The 22,505-nt window shown below is 47.4% G+C and overlaps 6 protein-coding genes across 6 annotated transcripts; 3 read left to right on the forward strand and 3 right to left on the reverse strand.

Moving 5' to 3' along the window:
* Positions 1-1,362: 1,362 nt before the first annotated feature.
* Positions 1,363-2,717, reverse strand: N7478_010531 (guanine nucleotide-binding protein subunit alpha; the record flags this gene model as incomplete). The annotated part of the gene is made up of 5 exons (XM_056926745.1): positions 1,363-1,704; positions 1,767-2,025; positions 2,078-2,235; positions 2,322-2,506; positions 2,561-2,717. The coding sequence occupies 5 exons, from the start codon at positions 2,715-2,717 to the stop codon at positions 1,363-1,365; spliced, it is 1,101 nt and encodes a 366-aa protein (XP_056776115.1).
* An 8,222-nt stretch (positions 2,718-10,939) lies between these two features.
* On the reverse strand, positions 10,940-11,485 carry N7478_010532 (uncharacterized protein; the record flags this gene model as incomplete). Its single annotated transcript, XM_056926746.1, has 1 exon — positions 10,940-11,485. One exon carries the CDS (start codon positions 11,483-11,485, stop codon positions 10,940-10,942), a length of 546 nt encoding a protein of 181 aa, XP_056776116.1.
* A 1,844-nt stretch (positions 11,486-13,329) lies between these two features.
* On the forward strand, positions 13,330-13,551 carry N7478_010533 (uncharacterized protein; the record flags this gene model as incomplete). Its single annotated transcript, XM_056926747.1, has 1 exon — positions 13,330-13,551. The coding sequence occupies one exon, from the start codon at positions 13,330-13,332 to the stop codon at positions 13,549-13,551; it is 222 nt and encodes a 73-aa protein (XP_056776117.1).
* Positions 13,552-13,968: 417 nt separating this feature from the next.
* On the reverse strand, positions 13,969-14,293 carry N7478_010534 (uncharacterized protein; the record flags this gene model as incomplete). Its single annotated transcript, XM_056926748.1, has 2 exons — positions 13,969-14,090; positions 14,185-14,293. 2 exons carry the CDS (start codon positions 14,291-14,293, stop codon positions 13,969-13,971), a joined length of 231 nt encoding a protein of 76 aa, XP_056776118.1.
* Positions 14,294-15,039: 746 nt separating this feature from the next.
* N7478_010535 (guanine nucleotide-binding protein subunit alpha) lies at positions 15,040-16,244 on the forward strand (the record flags this gene model as incomplete). Its single annotated transcript, XM_056926749.1, has 5 exons — positions 15,040-15,172; positions 15,221-15,405; positions 15,486-15,649; positions 15,702-15,960; positions 16,023-16,244. 5 exons carry the CDS (start codon positions 15,040-15,042, stop codon positions 16,242-16,244), a joined length of 963 nt encoding a protein of 320 aa, XP_056776119.1.
* Positions 16,245-16,512: 268 nt separating this feature from the next.
* On the forward strand, positions 16,513-20,843 carry N7478_010536 (uncharacterized protein; the record flags this gene model as incomplete). Its single annotated transcript, XM_056926750.1, has 2 exons — positions 16,513-17,407; positions 17,464-20,843. The coding sequence occupies 2 exons, from the start codon at positions 16,513-16,515 to the stop codon at positions 20,841-20,843; spliced, it is 4,275 nt and encodes a 1,424-aa protein (XP_056776120.1).
* Positions 20,844-22,505: the final 1,662 nt, after the last annotated feature.

The following is a 22,505-nucleotide window of genomic DNA, read 5'->3' on the forward strand; positions in this document are numbered from 1 at the left end:
ATGCCTAGTACTAGCATGTACGGGTTCCCAAATAACTGACATAGTGTTTTTGTATATAGCACGAACGTAAGTGTTCGTATGGGCTATACAACTAGCCTTCGCGAACTTGCAGGATCGTCAACTCGAAGGATCGCTCAACTCGGTCCAGTACCTAGATAGAACAACTCTCCCGCAATTGGATCATACAGTAATAGTTCATACGCGTTCGCCCCAGTCCGATAGTTATGAGCCCGGTATCCTCGCGTGGATTCGAATATTTAGAATAACATCCATCCACATATTTCCCCGACAGATTCGGATACTTTGGTTGAGCGAACGAGTCAGGTTACCCCTGAATCGCGAAGCGACATGATTGTTGCGAACTAAAACGCCGACCACCGATATTCTGATCGAACCAAGTAAGCCAATCGCGATGACTTGCTTAGACCGAGAGGAGTTCATGATGATCCCGACCGATCAGAAGCTTCGATCGGAAGCACATTGGAGACTGGATAGGGCACGTTAGGTCAGCAGCAAGTTCGGAAGGAGTATGGACTATATCGATCCTGATGGAGAAATCCGGAAAATCCCACCGTTAGTGATGCATCCCAAGCTAACAACGTAGGCGGAATAAATTGCACCAATAAGCACATGGCTCTGGGAAATCGGACCATAATGACCAACAGCCTGAGATCAATCTTTCTAACTACCGCAAATATTTCTGACTAGCGCAAACTACATACGGTGTCTTAATATTCAGCCATATTCTAGAAAAATGAGGGCGTGGCTGGCCGAGCCACTACCACATCCGTAGCCTTATCCTCATGATGCTCCGCTTCGCAAAGTGCCTTTTGGCTCATGGTGCTTAATCGATTTAGATATAATATAGGAAAAAAAGTAACAGTATTGAGAGATAGAGAGAAAATAAAGGTGGAAATGGTCTTTCCCATCTAAAGTACCTCTTTTGCAAGGAACGTCTATAAGGGCCCTGTCGTGGAGATTGATTTAGATGGCTTAATCCGTGGAGAGATCCAATGTTCTGTTAGTATGCCAAATTAGCGTATTCAGATTATATCTGGAGTTTTCTCCAAGATGATGCTTAACGGAATAATTGAGGTATAAGATCAGGTAAGAGCCCTTTTTCACGCCACGAAAAGGGTTATACTCGTCTTGGATATGTAAACACGATGACATGAATATAGAATACAGTAAATAGTACTGGTAATATTTGCTTCAATACAAGATTAGCACCTTCTTTTGATCCTGACAAGCCGACCATAATAAGAAAATGCAGCATTGTTATAAAATGAACACCAGTCTCTGTAACTCCATAGATTCTGCATCTAGAACAAGCAGAGAATGTCGTAATCTTACTAGCAAATTCTATAGGTTCAAGGAGCAGAGGTTTTTCTGGATGATCATATCTTGTACGGAATCCATCGTCGCTTTCAGTAAGGTGGAGTCGGTAGCATTGGTGTAGTGTACGTAGATTTCACGGTCACGTGTCCGGTTGATGCCATGAAAGCGGTTGGTGAAGTACCCTGCTGCAGCACCAAAGTCTATGTTGGAACCAGTGAAATCTGGAAAGTATTGAGAGAGAGGTGAAACAACAAGCTTTTCCTTGAATAGATCAATCTTGTTCAAGAAGAGGATGATAGGCTTCCGTTTGAACCATTTCCCGTTGGCCAACGGGTCGAAGAGCATCATCGCCTCGTGCATTTGGTTCTGGGATAAAATTTTTGGAGTTAGAGATTTTGATCGGACAGTAAAATGATGAAAGAACATACAGCGTTCTGGTCTTCCACTAAGCTTTGGTCGTAGCCGGATAGCGCAACCACGAAAATAAGGCACCCGACATCCTCGAAGCAATGGATCCACTTCCTCCGCTCTGACCGTTGTCCGCCCACATCAATCATTCGCCAATTAATACATCCTAGCCCAAAAAAGGATTCACTGATTCCTGTTGTTCTCAGCCGTGCTTGTAGCATGTCCTGGTTGTCGGGAAGCCACCCGGGAGCGGAGATCCGATCAATGGAATTATAGAAACTGATCAAATCTATCAGCATCGTCAACAATTTGATTGATTCAACCAACTTACTAAAGTAGGTTATCGTGGAGAGCATGACGGCGGCTTCGTGCAATGGCTTTCTGAACACCTGGATCTTTCCACAGATCCTTCATGGCATTGCAAACATCCAAAAACGGTCGATCGATGTTCATGTCTGGTTGTATTTTGTCGATGAAATTGGCCGATGACTGAAAAAGTCCATAAATCAGATAATACAAAAAAGAAGGGAAGCCGCCACCCTAGCGGGAAGGGGAGCTAGGGGTATCAAAATCACCTTGGCTCTCTCGATCTCGAAATCTATATTCTCCGCACTCATGATACCCAGCACTATCTTGAAGGCAATGACAATGCTAGAATAAATCACGACTCGTGTCTGGCAGCGTTCATCTTCGGAGAATCCACCTGAGTAGAGAATGCGCATTTGCTTGATAATTGTCGACTTCCCTGACTCACCAGCACCTAAATCTCGACTTAGAATTGCCACATTTGAAAGAATATCGACTATATACACACCAAGCAAGAGAATCTTGGTGGTCCTGGCCATGCTTTTCTTTTCTGATTTTAGGAATTTGTCAATTTTAGCGCTGTGCTGAACTGCTTCTTCATTGTCTGTGTCCACCGTGGGACTCAGGCTCATACACCCGATGATTCCGTGTTTGAAGTACTCCATCGGATATCTAGAGACTAAGTAGTCAGTTTAATTCGATTCCTGACCGACGGTCCCAAAACTTGGCATTGGCAGAAAGACCGCTACTTCGGATGATGAATCGGACATTTACAAGACTATACCAAGGGACCGACCATTGACCTTGTGAAACTGGAGATGATGTACTTACACACGCTTGATCCCCTTAGTACGTGGGCCGTCTTGGTCCGTTGAGGATTGTATTTCAGAAACTGTTGTTTCTGGTGTTCTTAATGAAGCACCCGAATGTCAGGCTATATTTTTGTAATACAGCTAAACAAAACTCGAACTCGGACATAAGGCCATGAAAGAATGTTTGTCTGTATCAGAATATCAGAGAACCAGAAAAAGAGAGCGAGACAGAGTTGCAATAGGATCATATAGGATCGACGTGAAAATTATGAGGGTCCACATAAAGATCTCGGGTTAATCCTCAAAAAAGTAACTCCGCCGGGCCGGATCTACGTGATTATTGGGGACGGGTACTGTATAGCACTCACTGCCAATCAAGTTTTCTCCCGTCCCGGCGGGTAGCAGGTCCGGGCAAAGAAGTAAGTTAGTGGCAAAACTCGATAAGCAAATCTGGCGAATGAATTATTGACAGGATGCATAGGCAAAGCTTAGCTTTTCTCAAGATCCAGACCGGTGTCGTTCTCCTTCGGATGGGTCTCGCAGACTATAGCATGATTATAGAACAGGGTTTTAAGTAATATTCAGATTATCTCGTACTAATTACGTCTTCGTGATAATTGACTCAGTAATCATGTGTAATAGACACTGACGAGTCTTCTGTAGTTGTATTTGAACGGCAGATCCCAATACTTTAGAATGTTGCGATGATGTTGGGATCCATCGGTCTGCGAAGGCTGCCTGGTTAAAAGGGGCACGTTCGGCAAACCTATCTTCGGTCCTTACCGAGAACACCTCTGTTCCACTATTGATTCCACGGGAGTGTCCCTGATGGCGTAAATTAGCTCAAACTGGCCAGTCGTGCACTTAACTAGTCCACTTTATTAATAGTCAAATGTTTATCATTATCTCCACCAATAATCATGTAGTCTTTCGCGCTCTGTCTTACTATCGGTCAGAGTCAGGGGCCACTGTATACTGAAAGGGATCAACCTTTTTATTACTTATTTAGAAGCACGGTTGATCTTGCAGTGGCCGAGATCATCAGAAGGGAAAGGCGACTATCATTCCCGCCTTTCTGAAAAGCCAATCACTATAGATACCCCGGCCCACGCCTCTCATCTTGTCTATTTAAATAATGCCGGGAGACTGGTTAGAGTTTGGATTGCCCGCGTCGGTTGCGTATTCACTTCCCGTGACCCTTCAATAAACGCAATAATGTGACAATATGACGCTATATTAAAATACCGCAACCAATTCTTACAGGGCCCCAACAATTATCGGATTTCACACTATTTTGATAAAATTAGCAATGTCACTCAAAGCGCCATTGGCAGCATGTGGACTAGAAAATGACATAATTTATTTGAGACAATCCCTTTCGGGGGCCAATCAGCTTGCTGAATCCTGATAGTCCATCAACTGATTCATTGAACCAAGCGTGGCAAGGGATCTTACCCGCGCAAAAGCTGGGCTGGGTTTCCCCGGAACCCCCATGAAATTGGATCACTCCAGTCTGCACAGGCACTTTGGTGGTTTGTCCACTAACCTGGGGTAGGCCTAACGGCAGTTATCGTATATTGCCGGTATTCCCCTGCTCAGCTGCAGTACGCACTTGCTGTGACTCTTCGGGCAAAGGGGGTTTATCGGTTTAATTAATTGATCTTTAACCTTTTCGAACTTTCTTCTTGAATTTTCGACTATCTTGAAGCTATTCTTTTGCAGTGGCGTTTCAAGAGTATTTGCACCCTACTACATCCTACTTCCTGCTACTACGCGTTCTTGCGCAACTAGACACACTTAAATTAGGCTAGTTATAACACGCATTCTCTTTACGTTGTCGACTATGAACATACACAATGCCTAGAGATCGCCGAGGGCAGAGCTTGATTTCGAGACTCGTTCTCGCATATGTAAGCTCAAATGTACCTGCAAATGGGGTGCTAAAAAGATCCAAAAAACTGTTTCCCAGATATACCGCTCACTATGATCAACTATAGTCAGAAACATTTATGCATTCATGGGCCGATGATGGACAAATGCGGGCCGCCCACGAGCTTTCCGAGTGGTCCATGGACTGGCTCTGCCGAAGTCAACTTTCAACAGTTCCCCAAGACTTTAGACCGTTGACCTTTAATACTGAGATAGGATTACGTGTTTGTTGCAGATCTTCATTTTATGTTTTATCAGACAAATTGATACATCACCGCTCAGAAATAAGACAACCATTATGTGCGCGTTCTATGAATGGGATCTTCAGTATGCCCGGAACTCATGAGAATTGTTGCAATATAAGGCTGGCGCAGATCAGGAACTAGGCCGCATCATCGGAATTAATTCCCAAAACATCTATACGAAGCATCAAGTTGATTTTCAAACATTTCAATCAACTTGGTCCTCTTCTTGCATATATAGCCTCATGTATTTCCTCTGAGATAAGAACAATCAAGCCTCCCTTGAATTACAACAATAATGTAAGGAGTCGAGGCATGTTTACCGCTTACATATCTGCAAATCTTTGCAAATGCCGGGCCCGAGGTGTGCCCACTGTTTCTTGAAACTAGCGACACGTGGAACTTTCACAATATTAGATGAAGATAGCGAACTACTTCCTGATTGATCAACGAGATAGGTCAAAGCGGAAACGGTTAGAGATCAGCTGGGATGATTGATACGAGCGTACCAATTCAAAGCCCCACAGCTCGCGTAATAGGCTGCCGTAAACCTTAAAAGTTAAGCTCCAGCTGCTTACGCCAACTCATTAGGATTAGTTAGTTATGTGTAATCTACTCCGTACCAGGCGTTCCTTTCAATATCCAGGTGAAAGAACCGACAGATTGGTTCCTAATCAGATTCCGCCTCCGCCGATGTCATATTTCTTTGGCTCCTATACTTCGCGCACTTCTAATTACCGATGCTTCTTCCCAACTTCTCGCCCTTCATTTCTTCTGAAAACAACAGTCTGGTAGCACATCACCCCCACCATTCATAAAGCAGAATCCTTTGTTTATATCCATGCCTCCAGGTAAAGGAGGAGTATTCGAATGTTCGTGGGAGCATTGCGGCAAAGTATACTGTTTTCCTTGGCGTCTACGTTCGAGCAATTTTGATTTATTCTTGTCTAATAGTGTTATTAGTCCTTCAGTCGGAAATCAGATCTTTCTCGACATTATCGAATACATACCAAAGAGCGACCCTACCATTGTACTGTCAGAGGCTGCAAAAGAACTTTCATTCAACGCAGTGCTTTGAAAGTTCATTCACGGATTCACACCGGCGAAAAGCCACACGTCTGTTATCAAGAGGGATGCCAGAAAGCCTTTGCGGATGTGAGCCGTTTAGCTCAACCTGCAACTAGAAATTGATCGCTGATCAGTATACAACAGTCTTCTAGTCTGTCTCGTCATCGGAAGACCCACGCTAGTAACAGGTCATATATATGTCAGCAGCAGAATTGCATGCGAAGGTAACTTATCTGGTTAATTATATGTAACATCACAGTCTAAGATCAAAGATGAACTAGATTTCGTCGTAAAGACACGCTCAACAGACATTGGCTTCGTTTTCACAAATCTCTGCTTTCGGCGCAGCCATCTTTGTCAGACGAAGACTTGGGTTGGCCTAACCAGAATCAAATCCCTTTGACCATCATGAGCATGGATGCGTGCCAGAACATTCTACACCCGTGGCCATCCGATCTGCAGCCTTCAATGCCACACCGTCACAGATGTTATTCGCAGAAAGACACGGCGGTATTCTCGACGCCAGGTTATCAGTGTCAACCGCCAATTCAGATTCAAAATGTTCTACCAGCACTGCCAATGAATGTTGTATATGCACCCGATCAGTACGGACAACAGTATTTAGATCTCTGGCGCATGGAACGGTACATGCACCCTCAACCTCCTATGGCGCCAAGTCTGTTTTACCTGCCAGTTTGGTGTAGCGCAGAGTCATCACTCGAGCACCCGGAACACAGTGGCTCCCTCGAATAGACATGATGACTATATTAGACCTGTTACGCTTAATTGAGGGATAATTATTGCAGCTTGGCTGTTTGGTCTCGTTTGAAATATTTAGCTATTATTGTATTTCCGATATTTTTGTTTCTCAAGGGACTTTTTTGAATCGCCTGCTATACCAAGCACCTTGGGATCTTTTTCAACACTCAGTACTATCTGGCCGCATTCCTCGCGAATTTTTACTTGGATATTAACAGCCATCTGGCCAATAAAATCCACAGGTCCATATGCCCGCCCGAGGAACATTCTCATGTCAATATCTTCAAGGATTACCTCAGGCTAAGGGTTTGATTCGCTCATTCAAGCTATGGATTGCCTTGAAAAGCCTCATGATACAAAATCAAGGCTTCACAAGGCAATAATTCTCCCACTTGCTGCTATATGGCATTAAACTGATCCCGCAGGTACTGCATATGACCATTATAGCTCATTGAAGCCATCAAAGACGAACGGGATTATTTATAAATTAGTTTCAAGCTGACAACAAATGCCGATCTAACTGTTTTCCTAATATACAAGGCAAACAAGGCCTCGGTTATCTTCCCAACCCGCCCAGAGTAAGCTGTGGGTGAGCCTCTTATCGGAACGAATATCAAGCACAATCGGTCGTTACCTACGACCACTATGGAGAGAACAATTACAAGTCGAGCCCAAATATATTTGGTTTCAAACCAGAGTATCAACCCTCGGCAAATGCAATGTGTCGACATTGAGCAGGCTCACAGTTTCCATGCTAGCGAGGCTTTTAGAACCACCACAAAGCGGCAAGACATCGCTGCCATGGTCATTCGTACGAATGAACCCTCACACCCCTTCGTTTCGACTGTTAATAGCAGATTGCCATCGCTGACTGAAATCATATCCCAAAAACTGCGTTTTATGTCGACTGCAGGTGAATGGACTCCTCAAGGTAACTTTCCCCGAAGGCTACCTTTTGATTGTGGCGCTGCCTTGTCGGCCTGGCCACCTTTAATGCCTCCGGCGAGCAGATTGGAGCGGCAACCGTATCCTGTGAGTCAAAACCTTTCTCCAAGTAACTCGGGAATCGGAAATGGGCTAAACAACACAATAACCCCAGCTTTCAAGGGCCTCATACCCCTGTGATCCTCTCTGGTTGACGTGATGCTATCACTGCGTCAAATGAGGCTATGCGATCGAAGTACGCCGTGACTTTGGAGATTTTCCTTTTGCGGAAACAGACTTATGCAAGTCGGCTCCCCACGCTAGAATAGATGTACCATGTGCTTAACCCTCAGAAGAAGCCTCGGTCAGGATGCTGTCAATTCAGCCTTGAAGGTGATCTGGGTACGCCCCCCCCCCCCCCCCACTGCGTATTTGGTTCTTAAAAAGAAGGGGCTAACACGGCGAGAGCAAGTCAGAGGAGGGAGTCAAAAACTAGTCCGGATGCAACATTGCATGATCAGCCCAAATTTTTCCGCTGAACCGAGTATGAGTGACAAGGCCTCTTCGTGACTTAACAGCCGTGCTGACAAGCAGCCAAGGTTGCGCGGGGACAACTTACCCCGACCAAAAACCCTCGATATCTGAAGTCGGCCTTCAGGAATGCGATACTTCGTCTAATCGTCGCAATGCACGGGCTTTTCATGTGCACAACCGCCAATGATTTGGTATCAAATCACTATTCCAGAAACCGACCTCGCCCATATTTGATTCATTTTCCAAGCGCCCTCGAGCCGGGGAGGGGGTCCCCCAGAGACCCCTTTATGGGAGTTGGCGAGGCAATTTCCAATTGCCGGGCGTCCCCCCATAAGCTACGGGCAAGAATCGCTCATCAGCGTGGTCCTCTACCACTTCCTTATACCCTAATCTGCAAGGGTAACCGCCACCCAAGCAATACAATGGGTAAAATGCACCCGCATAGGTGCTTCAGTGTCAGATTTGCAGCCAAGTCGGAATCATGCATTCACGGATGGTTCATAGAGACGACTACCCTTTTCCCTGAGCCATAAAGCTAAGTCCACCTAGAATTTCCGCATCGGGTGCCCAAGCTCTCAAAAAGTAAAAGTTTGCTTTGGAGTCAGGAGTTGAATTTCCTCCCGTACCTGGTGGAAGTTCTTGAGTATCAATGCTCATATCCCAGGGGTGATGCTACATGAACAGCAATGCGTCAATAAACAAGGGACTAACTATCCTTCCTCGATAACCCGCTCGCACACTAGCTGGATTAAAGGCAGCGCCCAGTCATCCCAAGGATTTCACATCGTGCCAAGAGTTGAGAGCGGAGACTTCGCAAGCTTCCCCATAATTGAGTACAGGAGAGCCAGAGTCTCCTGAGCGCAGAGACCGGCTCCAAAATTGAGTTTGAAGCTCTGAGAACTTGGGGTTCAATGCTGCAATCTTTGCGGCAAGTTTGAATATACTGAATTGCAAGGGTCAGATCGAAAGATTGGGCGTCGCTATAGAGTATCGCAAAGCTAAGACCGCTGAAATTGGATTTCATTTCGGGTCTGTTGATGGATCACGCCTGTGGATGAAGACCAGCCATCTTACTGTCTGACTGCCGACAGGCCGTCGACAGGTGTTGCGCGCAAGAGCATGGGAGAGTGGTACAAGACCACAGTGGCGGGAGAGTCTTGCCCGTCGCCTATGGGGGGCACCCCCGGCAATTGGACATTGCCTCGCCGACCCCCGTAAAGGAGGTCTCTGGGGGACCCCGCCCCCGGCTCGAGGGCGCCCAAGAAATGAACTAAAAAATTCGCATTGAGTGTAGACATCATCGTAATAAGGATGGGTCTTTCTGATAGAATCGAGCAACTTATCCCTCCCCCAACTCAAACCGTTGTCATCCTGCACGGATGCGCAAGAAAATTCCCGAAGGGATTACGACAGACCGTGTCAAACATTATTGACAAATCACCGATCAATAAACATGTGCTTGGGACCTCTTAATTATCTTTTGAGACGACACTGGTTATTTCAGGATTTGGGGCAGCACGGGAGGAGCCAGAGGGAATTTCTGGCTTAATACTGCTTGCTGTAACTGACACTTAGTGCAAAGTTTTACCTATGGGCTCTAAGAAGACACAGTACTGGATATATTATGACATGTATAGTAGATCAGCGATAGTTGCCCTTCCGGGTTAGGCGCCAGGCGCTAATAAATTTTGTGTATGTGTGTACAATTTTAAGTTCCGAAACTGTTGTTGCTGCTGCTAAATTTTGTGACTCACACAGTAAACTCACAAATGCCACCATAATATTGGCAAAATGTAGCAATATATTCTGAGAGCCACAACATTGCAGCAGACAATCATTTCTACGAAGGGAAGTGATACAGTAAGCTCCATCTATTCATGGGAGATCAAAGATTCTATAACATCAGGCCATTCACCTCAACGTCTTACGTCTTATGTCTCTTGCTAAATGAAAACTCAAATTTGCCTCGCAACCACGATTCAAAGACGTCAGGAATTCCGTGACGACGGCTGTTGCTGCAATGAGCCCAGCAATTTAAGAAGAGTGCTTCGCAGCCTAGGACCTGCGTCACTAAAGATCCTTCGGCGCTGCCGAGAATAAGTGACCCCGCAGGATGAGCTCTGCGTCATCAAGTGTGCTCCGCAGGGGGGCGCTGCGTTAACAATTGAACCCCGCAGGAAGAATGCTGCGTGAACAAGTGTTCCCTCACAGCCAATGAGCCCTGTGTTGTATAAATGTGCTCGGTCTGCCAAGGCCTGTGTGGCCACCAGCGTCTTGTCACGATCCTCTAGCAATGTGCAAGCACCTCTTCGTGGTGCTAGAGACCAGTATTCGCCTGCTTAACCGAGCAGTCGAGGAAGCCAAGCCTTGCACAACTCCTTCCACGAACATACATTCAATTCAGATAGGCAAACGATACCAATGCAGATGTTAATTTTTTTTTTTTTTTCTTTCTTTTCTTTCTTTTCTTTCTTTTTTTCTTTTCGTAGAAAATTAAGTTCATATACAGTGCAGAGAAGCGTTTACTGCCTTCAAATATGCACGGCAATGTTCATTCATTAATCCTAGGATTGTGTAGAAGAATCCGCGATGAATCGCGACGAGCCGCGGCGAGGACTGTCATGATGAGATCAACGCCCGTGGAAGTAGTGTATCGTTTGCTATGCTAATGTGCTGAGGCGGATGTTGACGAGCGTTGATGAGTGTTGATGAGTGTTGATGAGTGTTGATGAGTGTTGATGAGTGTTGATGAGTGTTGATGAGTGTTGATGAGTGTTGATGAGTGTTGATGAGTGTTGATGAGTGTTGATGAGTGTTGATGAGTGTTGATGAGTGTTGATGAGTGTTGATGAGTGTTGATGAGTGTTGATGAGTGTTGATGAGTGTTGATGAGTGTTGATGAGTGTTGATGAGTGTTGATGAGTGTTGATGAGTGTTGATGAGTGTTGATGAGTGTTGATGAGTGTTGATGAGTGTTGATGAGTGTTGATGAGTGTTGATGAGTGTTGATGAGTGTTGATGAGTGTTGATGAGTGTTGATGAGTGTTGATGAGTGTTGATGAGTGTTGATGAGTGTTGATGAGTGTTGATGAGTGTTGATGAGTGTTGATGAGTGTTGTTGAGTGTTGATGAGTGTTGATGAGTGTTGGTGTGGGTGGGTCGCATGTTAAGATTCCGCACGACACGATGTTCCCCACCCGGGGCTCTTTTAAGGCTTTTACTTCCCAGAAACCCCCTTGCATCACAAAATTATCATTTCAGTGAATCATTTCCTTGCGATTTCAGTTTCTTAGCATGGCGAGCCCCAAAATCTCTGCGAGACGACGTGGCCAAGCTTCTTGTCAGGCGAGGCCCAACGTCAAGCCTTGTCCTGAAAAATCGGATGGCCCTGCACGATTGACAGTCTTAAGTCCCACAAGTAAAGAATTGGTCTGCTTCTCTTCTCCCATCGTATCTGTTCTCTCTCGGCTGTATATCGCCTTTTTGATCTCCTTTTAAATTGCAGTCGCGCGTTCTTCCTGTCATTTTATCTCTTCTCAGATTTGGCGTTCGTACACTGACAGTAACAAATTCCAGGAGCACGGGACGACAAAAGGAATTCGCAGAAATGACCGAAAAGCAACATACAGAAAGTGCCTAGCGGTCGTCAGACAAATTGAAGAGGAATTTCCAATCCTGCCACCCTTGGGAGCTTCTTCTTCTCGAACAAGGGGGAATGGTACTCATTCTAGGCCTACGGGCGATCATGCTCTACGTCATCCTTTGGAAAATCCCAGAGCAAAATCCCCGAGATAGGAGATTTTGTCGACTACAAACGTGCAGTGGTTCAAACCCATGGTTTCGGTCTCGGGCAAGTTGAGGATGACGCCGGCGTAGTTCGAGTGCCGTATTGCCAATCCTTGTACCGTGATAGTTTGCTGTTCAGTAGGATCCCCTCGTCATAACGAAATGCGGCATCTGCCATTGAGGCGTAAAGTAGAGAGAGATGTGGGTTTGATGTGAGTGTTATGGCGAGATACGTATATTCGACAGGACCGCAAATTCCGCGAGTACGAATCCCCCAAAAGTCACGCATTTGTGTTCGTGTCCGACCCCTACAAATCTGTGTCTGACCAAGTCTATGACGCAGTGCCGGTGCGCCTTTTTTTTCATTTGAATGATTGGCTATAGGAACGGCCTGATCATTATGATGAAGTACTTATAAAATTTTTTCAGGCTGAGTGCTTTATACGTCGACCCAAACTATCAGTGAGGTAATTAGTTCCCGCGCTATACACCAGGGGCAACCTGATTTGGTTTGGTGGATAAGCAGTGGTCCCCTCGTCCGCGCCCACATTCGCAGTTTCGCACTAAGTGCGCACCGCGACCATGAAACCTTCCGTCGGCAGAAACTTTAGGATTTTCCCACGCCGAACCTACTTGGCTTCCCAATCCTCGATCGAGAAATTTTCTCTTCCCTGCAAACACCCTTGAGGACACCTACACGAATGGCTGCACAGAGAGCGGCTTGGCTTGATGATACGCGAAAGCGAACACGAGAACTCGGATCTTCTCTATAAGCGATCTTATTCGCAACTTGCCACCGTCCATACCAAGTTGGGGTCCCTGGAAGAATGTCAGCCCCACCACCCAGCTGCTTTCTCTGTCCGATAAGTTCATTGGATCACTCAGCTCTCGCGCCGTTAACCTAGTTCGTAAGCATACTTGGCTTGATAGCATTTGATTTGGTTTGCCTGGACCCAGCGCAGATCATATCATTCCTTTATGATCGACCAAATTTGGAGTTCAGGCCAATCGTGTGGCTTGGCTAATTAGAAACGAAGACAACAGAAGAGGCGGAAGGGTCTCGGCTGGCTTTCGGCTGAAGGGATTGGATGCGGACTATAGATTCTAGACCGCGAGATTTACGGACTGGTTGCGATATTTCAATCGTAGGATATAAATATAAGATCCTATCAGCACCAAATTTACCCGCTCTAACTTGACTTTGTGATTATTTTCATAGCAAAATGAGCAAGACGGCGTCCATCAGTATCAAGGACATCAATCTCATCCCTATTGGATCATCCCATCCTACCATGTTCGTCTACGGCCTCAAGAAACGCCTGAAAGCGCTTAAAAAAATATGGGGACCCCTCATGCCGGCCAAAGAGCACTTGGACGATGAGTACAACTTTCCTCCAGGCAGGTATGCCGGCCAGGATGACGACAACTTAACTCAGCCATGGTGAGTGTTCATAGGTTTGAATGGCACTGGAGCTTTCGTCTAACAGCATTTCCAGAATCTGCAGCAGTTAAAACCTTCAAGGCGACATTGGAGTGGTTATAGCCCTTGGCAACTGCCCAACGTCAAAGCTAAGATTTCAGAAGGATGTAATATTGTTGAATAATAGATAAGGTCTTTAAATTACCGGCGATCACTGTTGTTGCACACTGCCCTAATAGATACCTAAATATCACATGGTCTACAAATTATTACGAACATCCCTTGATGACATGACTTTGCATATTTGAAACTCTCAGGGGTAGATTACCAGTAGAGCCTGTTTTGGCCAAATTCACAGGCGAGGGGCTTGCTAAAAAGCAAGCCCCCGGATTTAAAAATGCATTCAGAACAGACAGGAGACAGCCTTGAAGAAGGCAGCTGCTTACAAGACCTTACCGATTCGCTCATCATCGACAAAAACGTCTTTGCCTGATTCCTCTGCATTGGTATCGAATAAGGGTACTATTGCTGGGACTGTTTTCCCCTTTCCGCACATTTGACTAACTGTAACGTATCTCATTGAGAATACTGATGATTTAATTACTTAATTCATGTAGTTGCTTCCGCCATGAATGTGGCTAGTGATTTTATTATATACCTTTATGCGAATCATATGGGGTTGGTTGTTTTGTAGCGATGCGCAGCTTTTGTGCTGCTGGATCTCGGAATAAAAGTAAGCTATGCAAAAGTTGATCTGAAGCATACATCCTATTTGGGATCGATTCAGCCAAGGCAGAGTGGCGGATCATCGGATTATCGGTGATGGTGATCTACGTTGGCTATGTGGACTATTAATATTACCAAAATGGACCGGGGCAGGACGGGAATGGCAGATGGGGGTTTCCCGGGGCAACAAGCCGGCACTGGATTCTCGGCAATCTGCCGTACGCGTCCTCTCCACATGGTCGCTAAACCCAAATCAGGTTGATCTGCAGGGACTATAGACTCCCAAGATGGACAGAAAGACGAAAACAATTGGATTCTCTGTTTCTGGATTCGGTTCCATGGAAATACTCTTGAGGTTCCACTCGAAATGCTCCATTTCTCCATATGGATTATTTGGTCACATCGATCCGCTGCAACTCAATTTCGTCCTTCCCCCCTTTTCCCCTTTTATACCGACAAAATAATCTTCTGCGGGTTCTGAATAGTCTCCACGTTTTGTTCTGCTATATAAATATAATTTCGTGTCTGGGTGCTTCATCCATGATAGTGGCACAAACAAGAGTTTCAAAGTCACGACTACAAGCGTCCAGATTGACTGGCCCACGCTCCAAGAAGGGGAGAGAATTTCGACGGTCGTGATCTCGCCCACTGAAAGGTACGTACACATAACTTATCTGAATATGATTGTTTCAGTCCTGAAAGCCTTGGCTTACTCGCCTCTCCATCGTTTAAGCTTTAAGTTGACAATTTGATTCCAGATATTCAATGGTACTTGAACCACGGCATTATGGGGTGTTTGAGCTTGAAACCCGCGCCGGACTCAGCAAATGATGAAGCACTGCAGCGCAATGCTACAATCGAGAAGCTCCTAAAATCCGACAAGAAAAACATGGCCAGGACTATGAAGCTCTTGTTGCTTGGTGTGTATAGACGATAGTATTCCGCAGGACCACTAATTCGGATTTTAGGTGCCGGTGAGTCAGGAAAGTTGACAATCATCAAGCAAATGCGCATTATCTACTCAGAGGGGTTTTCCGAGGATGAACGCCGCCAGACACGAGCAGTAGTTTATTCTAGCATCATCGTCGCATTCAAAGTATTGTTGGATATCATGAGTGTAAAGAATATCGATTTCGAGACTACGAGGGCCAGAGTAATTTCATACCCCTAGGGCCCTAGCTGCGTTCACCCTCTTTTCTCCTTTACTTTCATCTGATTCAAGGGTCATTTCAGTTATCGGGCAGCTTCATCGATAAAACAGAGCCCGGTGTGGACTCCGGTGGACCGTCCTTGGATACAGCGGTTTGTGACGCATTGAGAGATATGCGTGAGGACTCAGGGGTTCGGGAAGCCATCGAACAGAGTCACGGTCTCGCTTTACACGATAACCTGCTTTAGTGAGTTGGCTGAGTTAGTCCAATTATTTACGACGCTGATTGATGTGAACAGTTTTTATAATTCCTTTGATCGCATCCCCACTCCCGGGTGGCTCCCCGACAATCAGGACACGCTGCAAGCACGGCTCAGAACAACAGGAATCACCGAATCCTACTTCGAATTAGGCCATATGAATTGGCGGATGAAAGACGTGGGCGGACAACGATCAGAGCGAAAGAAGTGGATCCATTGCTTCGAGGATGTTGGGTGTCTTATTTTCGTGGTTGCTCTATCCGGCTACGACCAGTGCCTGGTTGAAGACCAGAATGCTGTAGGTGTATTTTTTGACTCTACTATCCGATCGAAGCCCCTAATGCAAAATTACTCTTCCAGAACCAAATGCACGAGGCGATGATGCTCTTCGACTCGTTGGCCAACAGCAAATGGTTCAAACGCAAACCCATAATTCTGTTCTTGAACAAGATTGATCTATTCAAGGAAAAGCTTGCCATTTCACCTGTCTCTACATATTTTCCAGATTCAATGGCTCGAATAAGGTCTTTGGTGGTGCTGCTGCATATTTCGCCGACCGTTTTCGTGGCATTAGTGTTGTGATATAAGGCTGGTGCAGATCAGGAACCAAGCCGTCCCATCGGAATTAATGCCGAAGTATCTATTTCCAATCAACTTGTTCGTCTCGTTGTATATATAGCCTCATATTTCCCTTTATATGATAATAGCAATTAATCTTCCTTTGAACTACAACAGGTTATGAGCCCGGCAGCAAACTCTTGAGTGCCGTATCTACTCATCTGAGAAACAATTTATCTTTCTATCTTGATTATATATATCATTCCTACCCCGCTTTCAAATCAGTCTCATCATGTCTGCTCTGGTCCAGGAGTCCCCAGATCGAGCCGTCACGGCCATCGAGCCTCTGACAGGAAGCGATAACTTCGCTACCTGGAAACGTCTCATGACCTCCTACCTCAAAGCGAGACAGGTCTGGGACGTGGTGTCGGGCGACCTTCAGCGTCCCGACTGCCTTTTCAAGTACGCCAAACCTATTACGGCGGACATCCACCCATTGGTGGAGCCCCACCTCAGTGGGGCGGTGAGGCAGCGCGCCATCGATGCGCGCCTCGAAGTGGAGGTCCAGGCGTTCGAGCGTCACCGTGAATGGTCGCGCCGCGAAGCCGAAGCCTACCACACCATCTTCCGATACCTGTCCCCCCACATCAGCATTCACGTCGCGGGGCTCGAGACGTCTCGTGACCTCTGGAATGAACTTGAAGAACGGTATCGGCGGATGGAACTCGCCACGTTCTGCGAGCTGTTTGCCCAGTTGCGTGAAACCACTGGTGAGCGCTGCGGCAGTGCGCGGGAATTTGTCGATCGGGTACGAATGTTAGTACATCGGTTGAATGCTATTGTCCCGGGATCTATCGGTGACCGGACGCACATCGCGATCCTGTTGACGCAGATCGGACCGGAATACATCTTGATCGTGGACGCGATCCAGAATGACAAGGATCCAGTCAACCCGACCACGATCGGAAACCGTCTGGCAAATGCTGAACAGACGGTGCAGCGAAAGGACGCAGCGATGCTCCCGCACGGGGTTCCTGGCGGACCGAGAAGCCCCTCAATCAATACAGTGCAGAAGAACACTAAGAAATGCAACTACTGCAAGAAGCGCGGACATGTCGTTGCGCAATGCTGGAAGAAACAGCGAGAAACGCAGCCGTCCAGGGACCATGCCCTGAAGGCCGAGAGGAGTGTTTCGGCTCACCAAGAAATAATTTGCAAATGATACCATCAAGCCAGATGGCAGATCGGCAGGGCCCGCCGACTTCCAAGAGACCGAGGATCAATATCGTCAGGGCGAGGGTGACGACCCTTTATACCCACGCACCGCAACCCCGGTGGATCCTGGACTCTGCCGCTACCAGCCACATCCGCTGGGACCGGAGCTGTTTTACCAGTTTGCGGCCCCACCGCGAGGTGTTGGACACGGCGGGCGATCCAGTAAAAGCCGAAGGGATTGGTACGGTGAAGCTCACGCTCCGGGAGAAGTTTAACCAACCCCTGGTGTTGAAGAACGTGTACTTCGTGCCACGCGTCGGGATGAACCTGATCAGTGTGCCGAAGCTGTTGCGAGACCGCTACTCGGTGGTGGCGCACCCGCAGAACGTCTTTGTGCAACGCCGAGGACGAACCGTGGGGACCGCCTACCATGCGGAGGAGGATCTGTTGATCCTGCGGTGCCACGTGAGCAAAAGATCTCGAGAGCGAGTCCAACTGGCGAGGGCGCCGATGACCCATGACCATGCAGATTCCCTGGAACCGCAGGCGGTGGTCATGGACGTCGACGACCCTGAGGAGTCAAGTGGCGTAAGATGCGCATCGCCAACCTCTGAACTCGGTGGTGAAGCACGGATGCTCGAAGCAGATGCTCGCACAGGAGTGGACCAGGCCTCCGAAGCGCTGTGGCACGCTCGGATGGGACATCTGAACCGGGGCGACTTAAGGGTGGTCCTCCGGCAGACCGGCACTCCGTACCGACCGCTGACGCAGGCGCAACTGCAGGCAACGCCGCAATGCCCGGCGTGCATGTCGGGTAAGCAGCATCAGAAGAGGAACTCCCGCGCAAGACGGCCATGTCTGCATTCAACGAGAATTTTTGAATTGATCCACTCGGACATCATGGAGATGCCGATCGCCAAAGATGGTAGCAGGTACGTGATCACCTTTACTGACGATTATTCTCGGGGCTCATGGGCGTATGCCATGAGATGGAAACATGAAGCGCTGCAGAAGTTCCGACAGTTTGAGGCCTGGGTGCACGGACAGTTCGGCGCCCAGATTAGAAGATTCCTCACCGACAATGGTAGAGAATATCTGCCGATCGGAACACACCTCGAAAGCCAGGGAGTCGAGTTTGACACCTCGCCGCCATACTGCAAGGGGCAGAATGGGCTGGCCGAACGCACGAATCGCACTATCCGGGAGCGGATCAACACGCTCCTGTCCGATGCGAACCTTCCTCCTTCCTGGTGGACCGAGCTTTTGGACACGGTGGTCTATCTGAAGCTGCGCGCCCCAGCATCGATTCTGCAAAAGAAGACACCGTATGAAGTGATTTACGGGACGCCGCCCTCGCTCTTGCATCTGCGACGGATCGGCTCCCGTGCCTGGGTGTTGATCCCAAAAGAGCATCGAGCCAAACTCGGACCGAGGTCGTTCGAGTGCCGACTGCTAGGGTATTGCGACCCCAACCAGTACAAGCTGTACGAAATCCATTCTGGAAAGACGGTCTTCTCCCGTGATGTCGAGTCCGATGAGAGGACCCCCGTGGCGCCATTCATCGAGGGGGGAACAGGCAACGACCTCCCGGACAACGCTCCTCCGTCGCCTGTCTTTTCATCGATCCCACGCTTAGCCAGCGGGCTGCCAACACCTCCTGCATCGCCATTATCTCTGTCGAATGGGCAAGAGAAAATGCCCGAGGAGATCCCTCCAGTGGTCAATCCAATCGAACAGGGACTTGACGTGACCTCGGATCTTGGGTACTCAATCTACGGTCGCCGACGAAGACCGTCACGGCGTCTTCTGGAGTCACTCGGCAAAGTGTACTCGACAGGCGCATTGAAGGCCATTTCGGACAGACAAGTCGATCCGGTGACCTTTGGCGAAGCTGTGTCAGGCGCAGACCAGCTGGACTGGTGGGCCGCTATCCAGAAAGAATATGCGTCGCTTCTCGAACACGGCACTTGGGAAAAGATCCGGCGACAAGACGTTCCGGCCAGTGCTCATGTGATTGGCTGCAAATGGGTCTTCAAGACCAAAGCGAACGGGATGCGTAAAGCGCGGTTGGTTATCAAAGGCTACCGGCAGAAACAGGGCGTCGACTTTCATGAAACATTTGCGGCTGTTTCCAGGATGGACTCAGTCCGATGCATTGTCGCCAGCGCCGTGCTACGCGGATGGAAACTCCACCAATTTGATGCTGTCACCGCCTTTCTTCATGGAGATATCGACTCATCTATCTATATGGAGCTGCCCGAGGGCTTTGAAGAGCCAGGGTACGTATGTCAGCTGCGCCGTTCACTGTATGGTCTGAAGCAGGCTCCGCGGATTTGGTACCAATGCGTCCACCGCGTCCTGGCTTCTCAGGGTTTCACTATGGCCCAATCGGACAACTGTGTGTTCTACAAGCCGCACTGTGTCGTTTGTGTTTATGTCGACGATTTTCTTGTTGCTGCCGCGGATGCACATGCCATCCAACAGGTGCAGCAAGCATTGCAAGCGGAGTTCCAGCTCAATGATCTGGGTACCCCACAGTCATTCCTCGGGATCCAGTTTGACCATCATGTTGACGGGTCTATATCCATTCACCAGAGCCAGTACATCCAGAAGGTGCTCTCCGACTTTGGTATGGAGACCTGCCAGCCGAAGTCTACGCCGATGAATCCTAAGCAAAGCCTGAATTCTCGCCCAGAGGAACCTCCGGATGAAGAAGCAAAATCTCGCTACGCGATCGCTATTGGCTCGCTCATGTATTTGATGGTTGGCACGCGACCAGACATCGCGTTTGCGCTAGGGATGTTGAGTCGCTTCACATCTCAGCCACAATCGCATCATCAAGTCGCCCTTCAGCGGCTGCTACGCTACGTCAAAGCCACACAATCATACCGGATCACCTACCGCAGTGGGCAGCTAATTGGATACACAGATGCCGATTTTGGTGGCTCTGTCGTCACTGACGGTGCCTACTCAACATCTGGATATGTTTTCCAACTTGCAGGTGCGCCAGTTTCCTGGTCGTCCAAGAGACAGGGGGAAGTGGCCACATCTACGACTCATGCCGAGTACATTGGCCAATACAATGCCATTTTACATCTGCAATGGCTTCGCACGTTTCTAGCAGAAACAAATCTGTATCGATCCCCAATCACTCATATCATGGCTGACAACCAATCCGCTATTGCGCTCTCCCATAATCCCGAATTTCATAAACGGACCAAACACTTCAATGTGAAGTTCCATTATCAGCGATCAGTGCTGAATGCAGGAGAAATTGACCTACAGTACGTTCCCACCAAGGAACAGGCCGCGGATGGTCTCACCAAGCCATTGGGACCTACAGCCTTTGTCAAGTTCTGCAGTCTTTTAGGAATCGACGCTTCGGAGATTCCAAGGCAACGTGCATGACAGCGCAGGCGCTCTTTCCACTTTATTTTCCCACGAAGGTTTTGAGTGGTTTTACCGAGGCCTGACTGCTCTGCACAACTCCAGTATCGCCCTGCCAGCAAGACGATCCTGAGGGGGAATGTTGTGATTTCAGGTTGGTGCAGATCAGGAACAGAGCCGCACCATCGGAATTAATCCCGATGTATCTATACGAAGAATCAAGTTGATTGGAAATCAACTTGTTCTTCTTGATGTATATATAGTCCTATGTTTCCTTCTCAAATATAACAATCAATCTTTCTTTGAATTACAACAACAACAAGAAAGACCGTTACTTCGGATGATGAATTGAACATTTACATGGACTATACCAAGGGACCGATCATTGACCTTGTGAAACCGGAGATGATGTACTTACACACGATTCATCCCCTTAGTACGTGGGCCGTCTTGGTCCGTTGAGGGTTGTAGTTTAGAAACTGTTGTTTCTGTGCTCTTGACGAAGCACCCGAATGCCAGGCTATAATTTTGTAATACAGCTAGACAAAACTCGAACTCGGGCATAAGGCCATGGAAGAATATTTGTCAGTATCGGAATGTCAGAGAACCCAAAAAAAGGGAGCAAAACAAAGTTGCAATATCATCATATAAGATCGACGTGAAATAATGAGGGTCCACATAATCCAAATAGAGATCTCGGGTGAATCCTCAAAGGAGTAATTCCGCCGGGCCGGATTGCTAGGTGATTATTGGAGGACGGGTATGGTACGGCCAATCAAGTTTTCTCCTTTCCCGGCGGGCAGCAGGTCCGGGCAAAGAAGCAGTGGCAAAACTCGATAAGCAAATCTAGCGAATAAGCTATTGACAGCGTGCATAGAGACAAAGCTTAGCTTTTCTCTAGATCCAGACCGGTGTCTGTCGTTTCTAGACTTTAGCAGGATTATAGAACAGGGTTTCAAATAATGCTCAGATTATCTCGTACAATGATCACGTCTTCATGATAGTTGACCCAGTGATCATGTATAATAGGCACTTGCGACTTTTTTGTACCTGTGTTTACACGGCAGATACCAATATTTTTAGAATGTCGCGATGTTGTTGGGATTCATCGGTCTCCGAAGGCTGCCTGGTTAAGAATGCACATTCGGCAAACCTATCTTCGGCCCTTACCGAGAAAACCCAAGTCCCACTATTGATTCCACAGGTGTGTTCCTGATGGCGTAAATTACCTCAAATTGGCCAATCGTGCACTTAACTACTCCACTTTGTTAATAGTCAATGTTGATCATTATCTCCACCAACAACATCTTGGTCTTTCGCGCTCTGCCTTACTATCGATCAGAGTCAGGGGTCACTGTATACTAATGGAGATCATCTAATAGAGATCAACTAATGGAGATCAACTAATGGAGATCAACCTTTTACTTACCTATTTAGAAACACGGTTGATTTTGCAGTGGTTGAGATCATCATTGGCGACTATCATTCCCGCCTCTCTGGAAGCCAACCACTAGAGATATTCCGGCCCATGCCTCTCATCTTGTCTATTTTAATAGTGCCGGGGACTGGCTAGAGTTTGGATTGCCCGTGTCGGTTGCGTATCTACTTGTCATGATCCTTCAATAAACACAAAATTGCGACAATATGACGCTATATTAAAAACCCAACCAACTCTTACAAGGG

Source organism: Penicillium angulare (genome assembly GCF_028827245.1).
Source record: "Penicillium angulare strain IBT 27051 chromosome Unknown utg000007l_segment0_segment0, whole genome shotgun sequence".
NCBI classification, from domain to species: domain Eukaryota; kingdom Fungi; phylum Ascomycota; class Eurotiomycetes; order Eurotiales; family Aspergillaceae; genus Penicillium; species Penicillium angulare.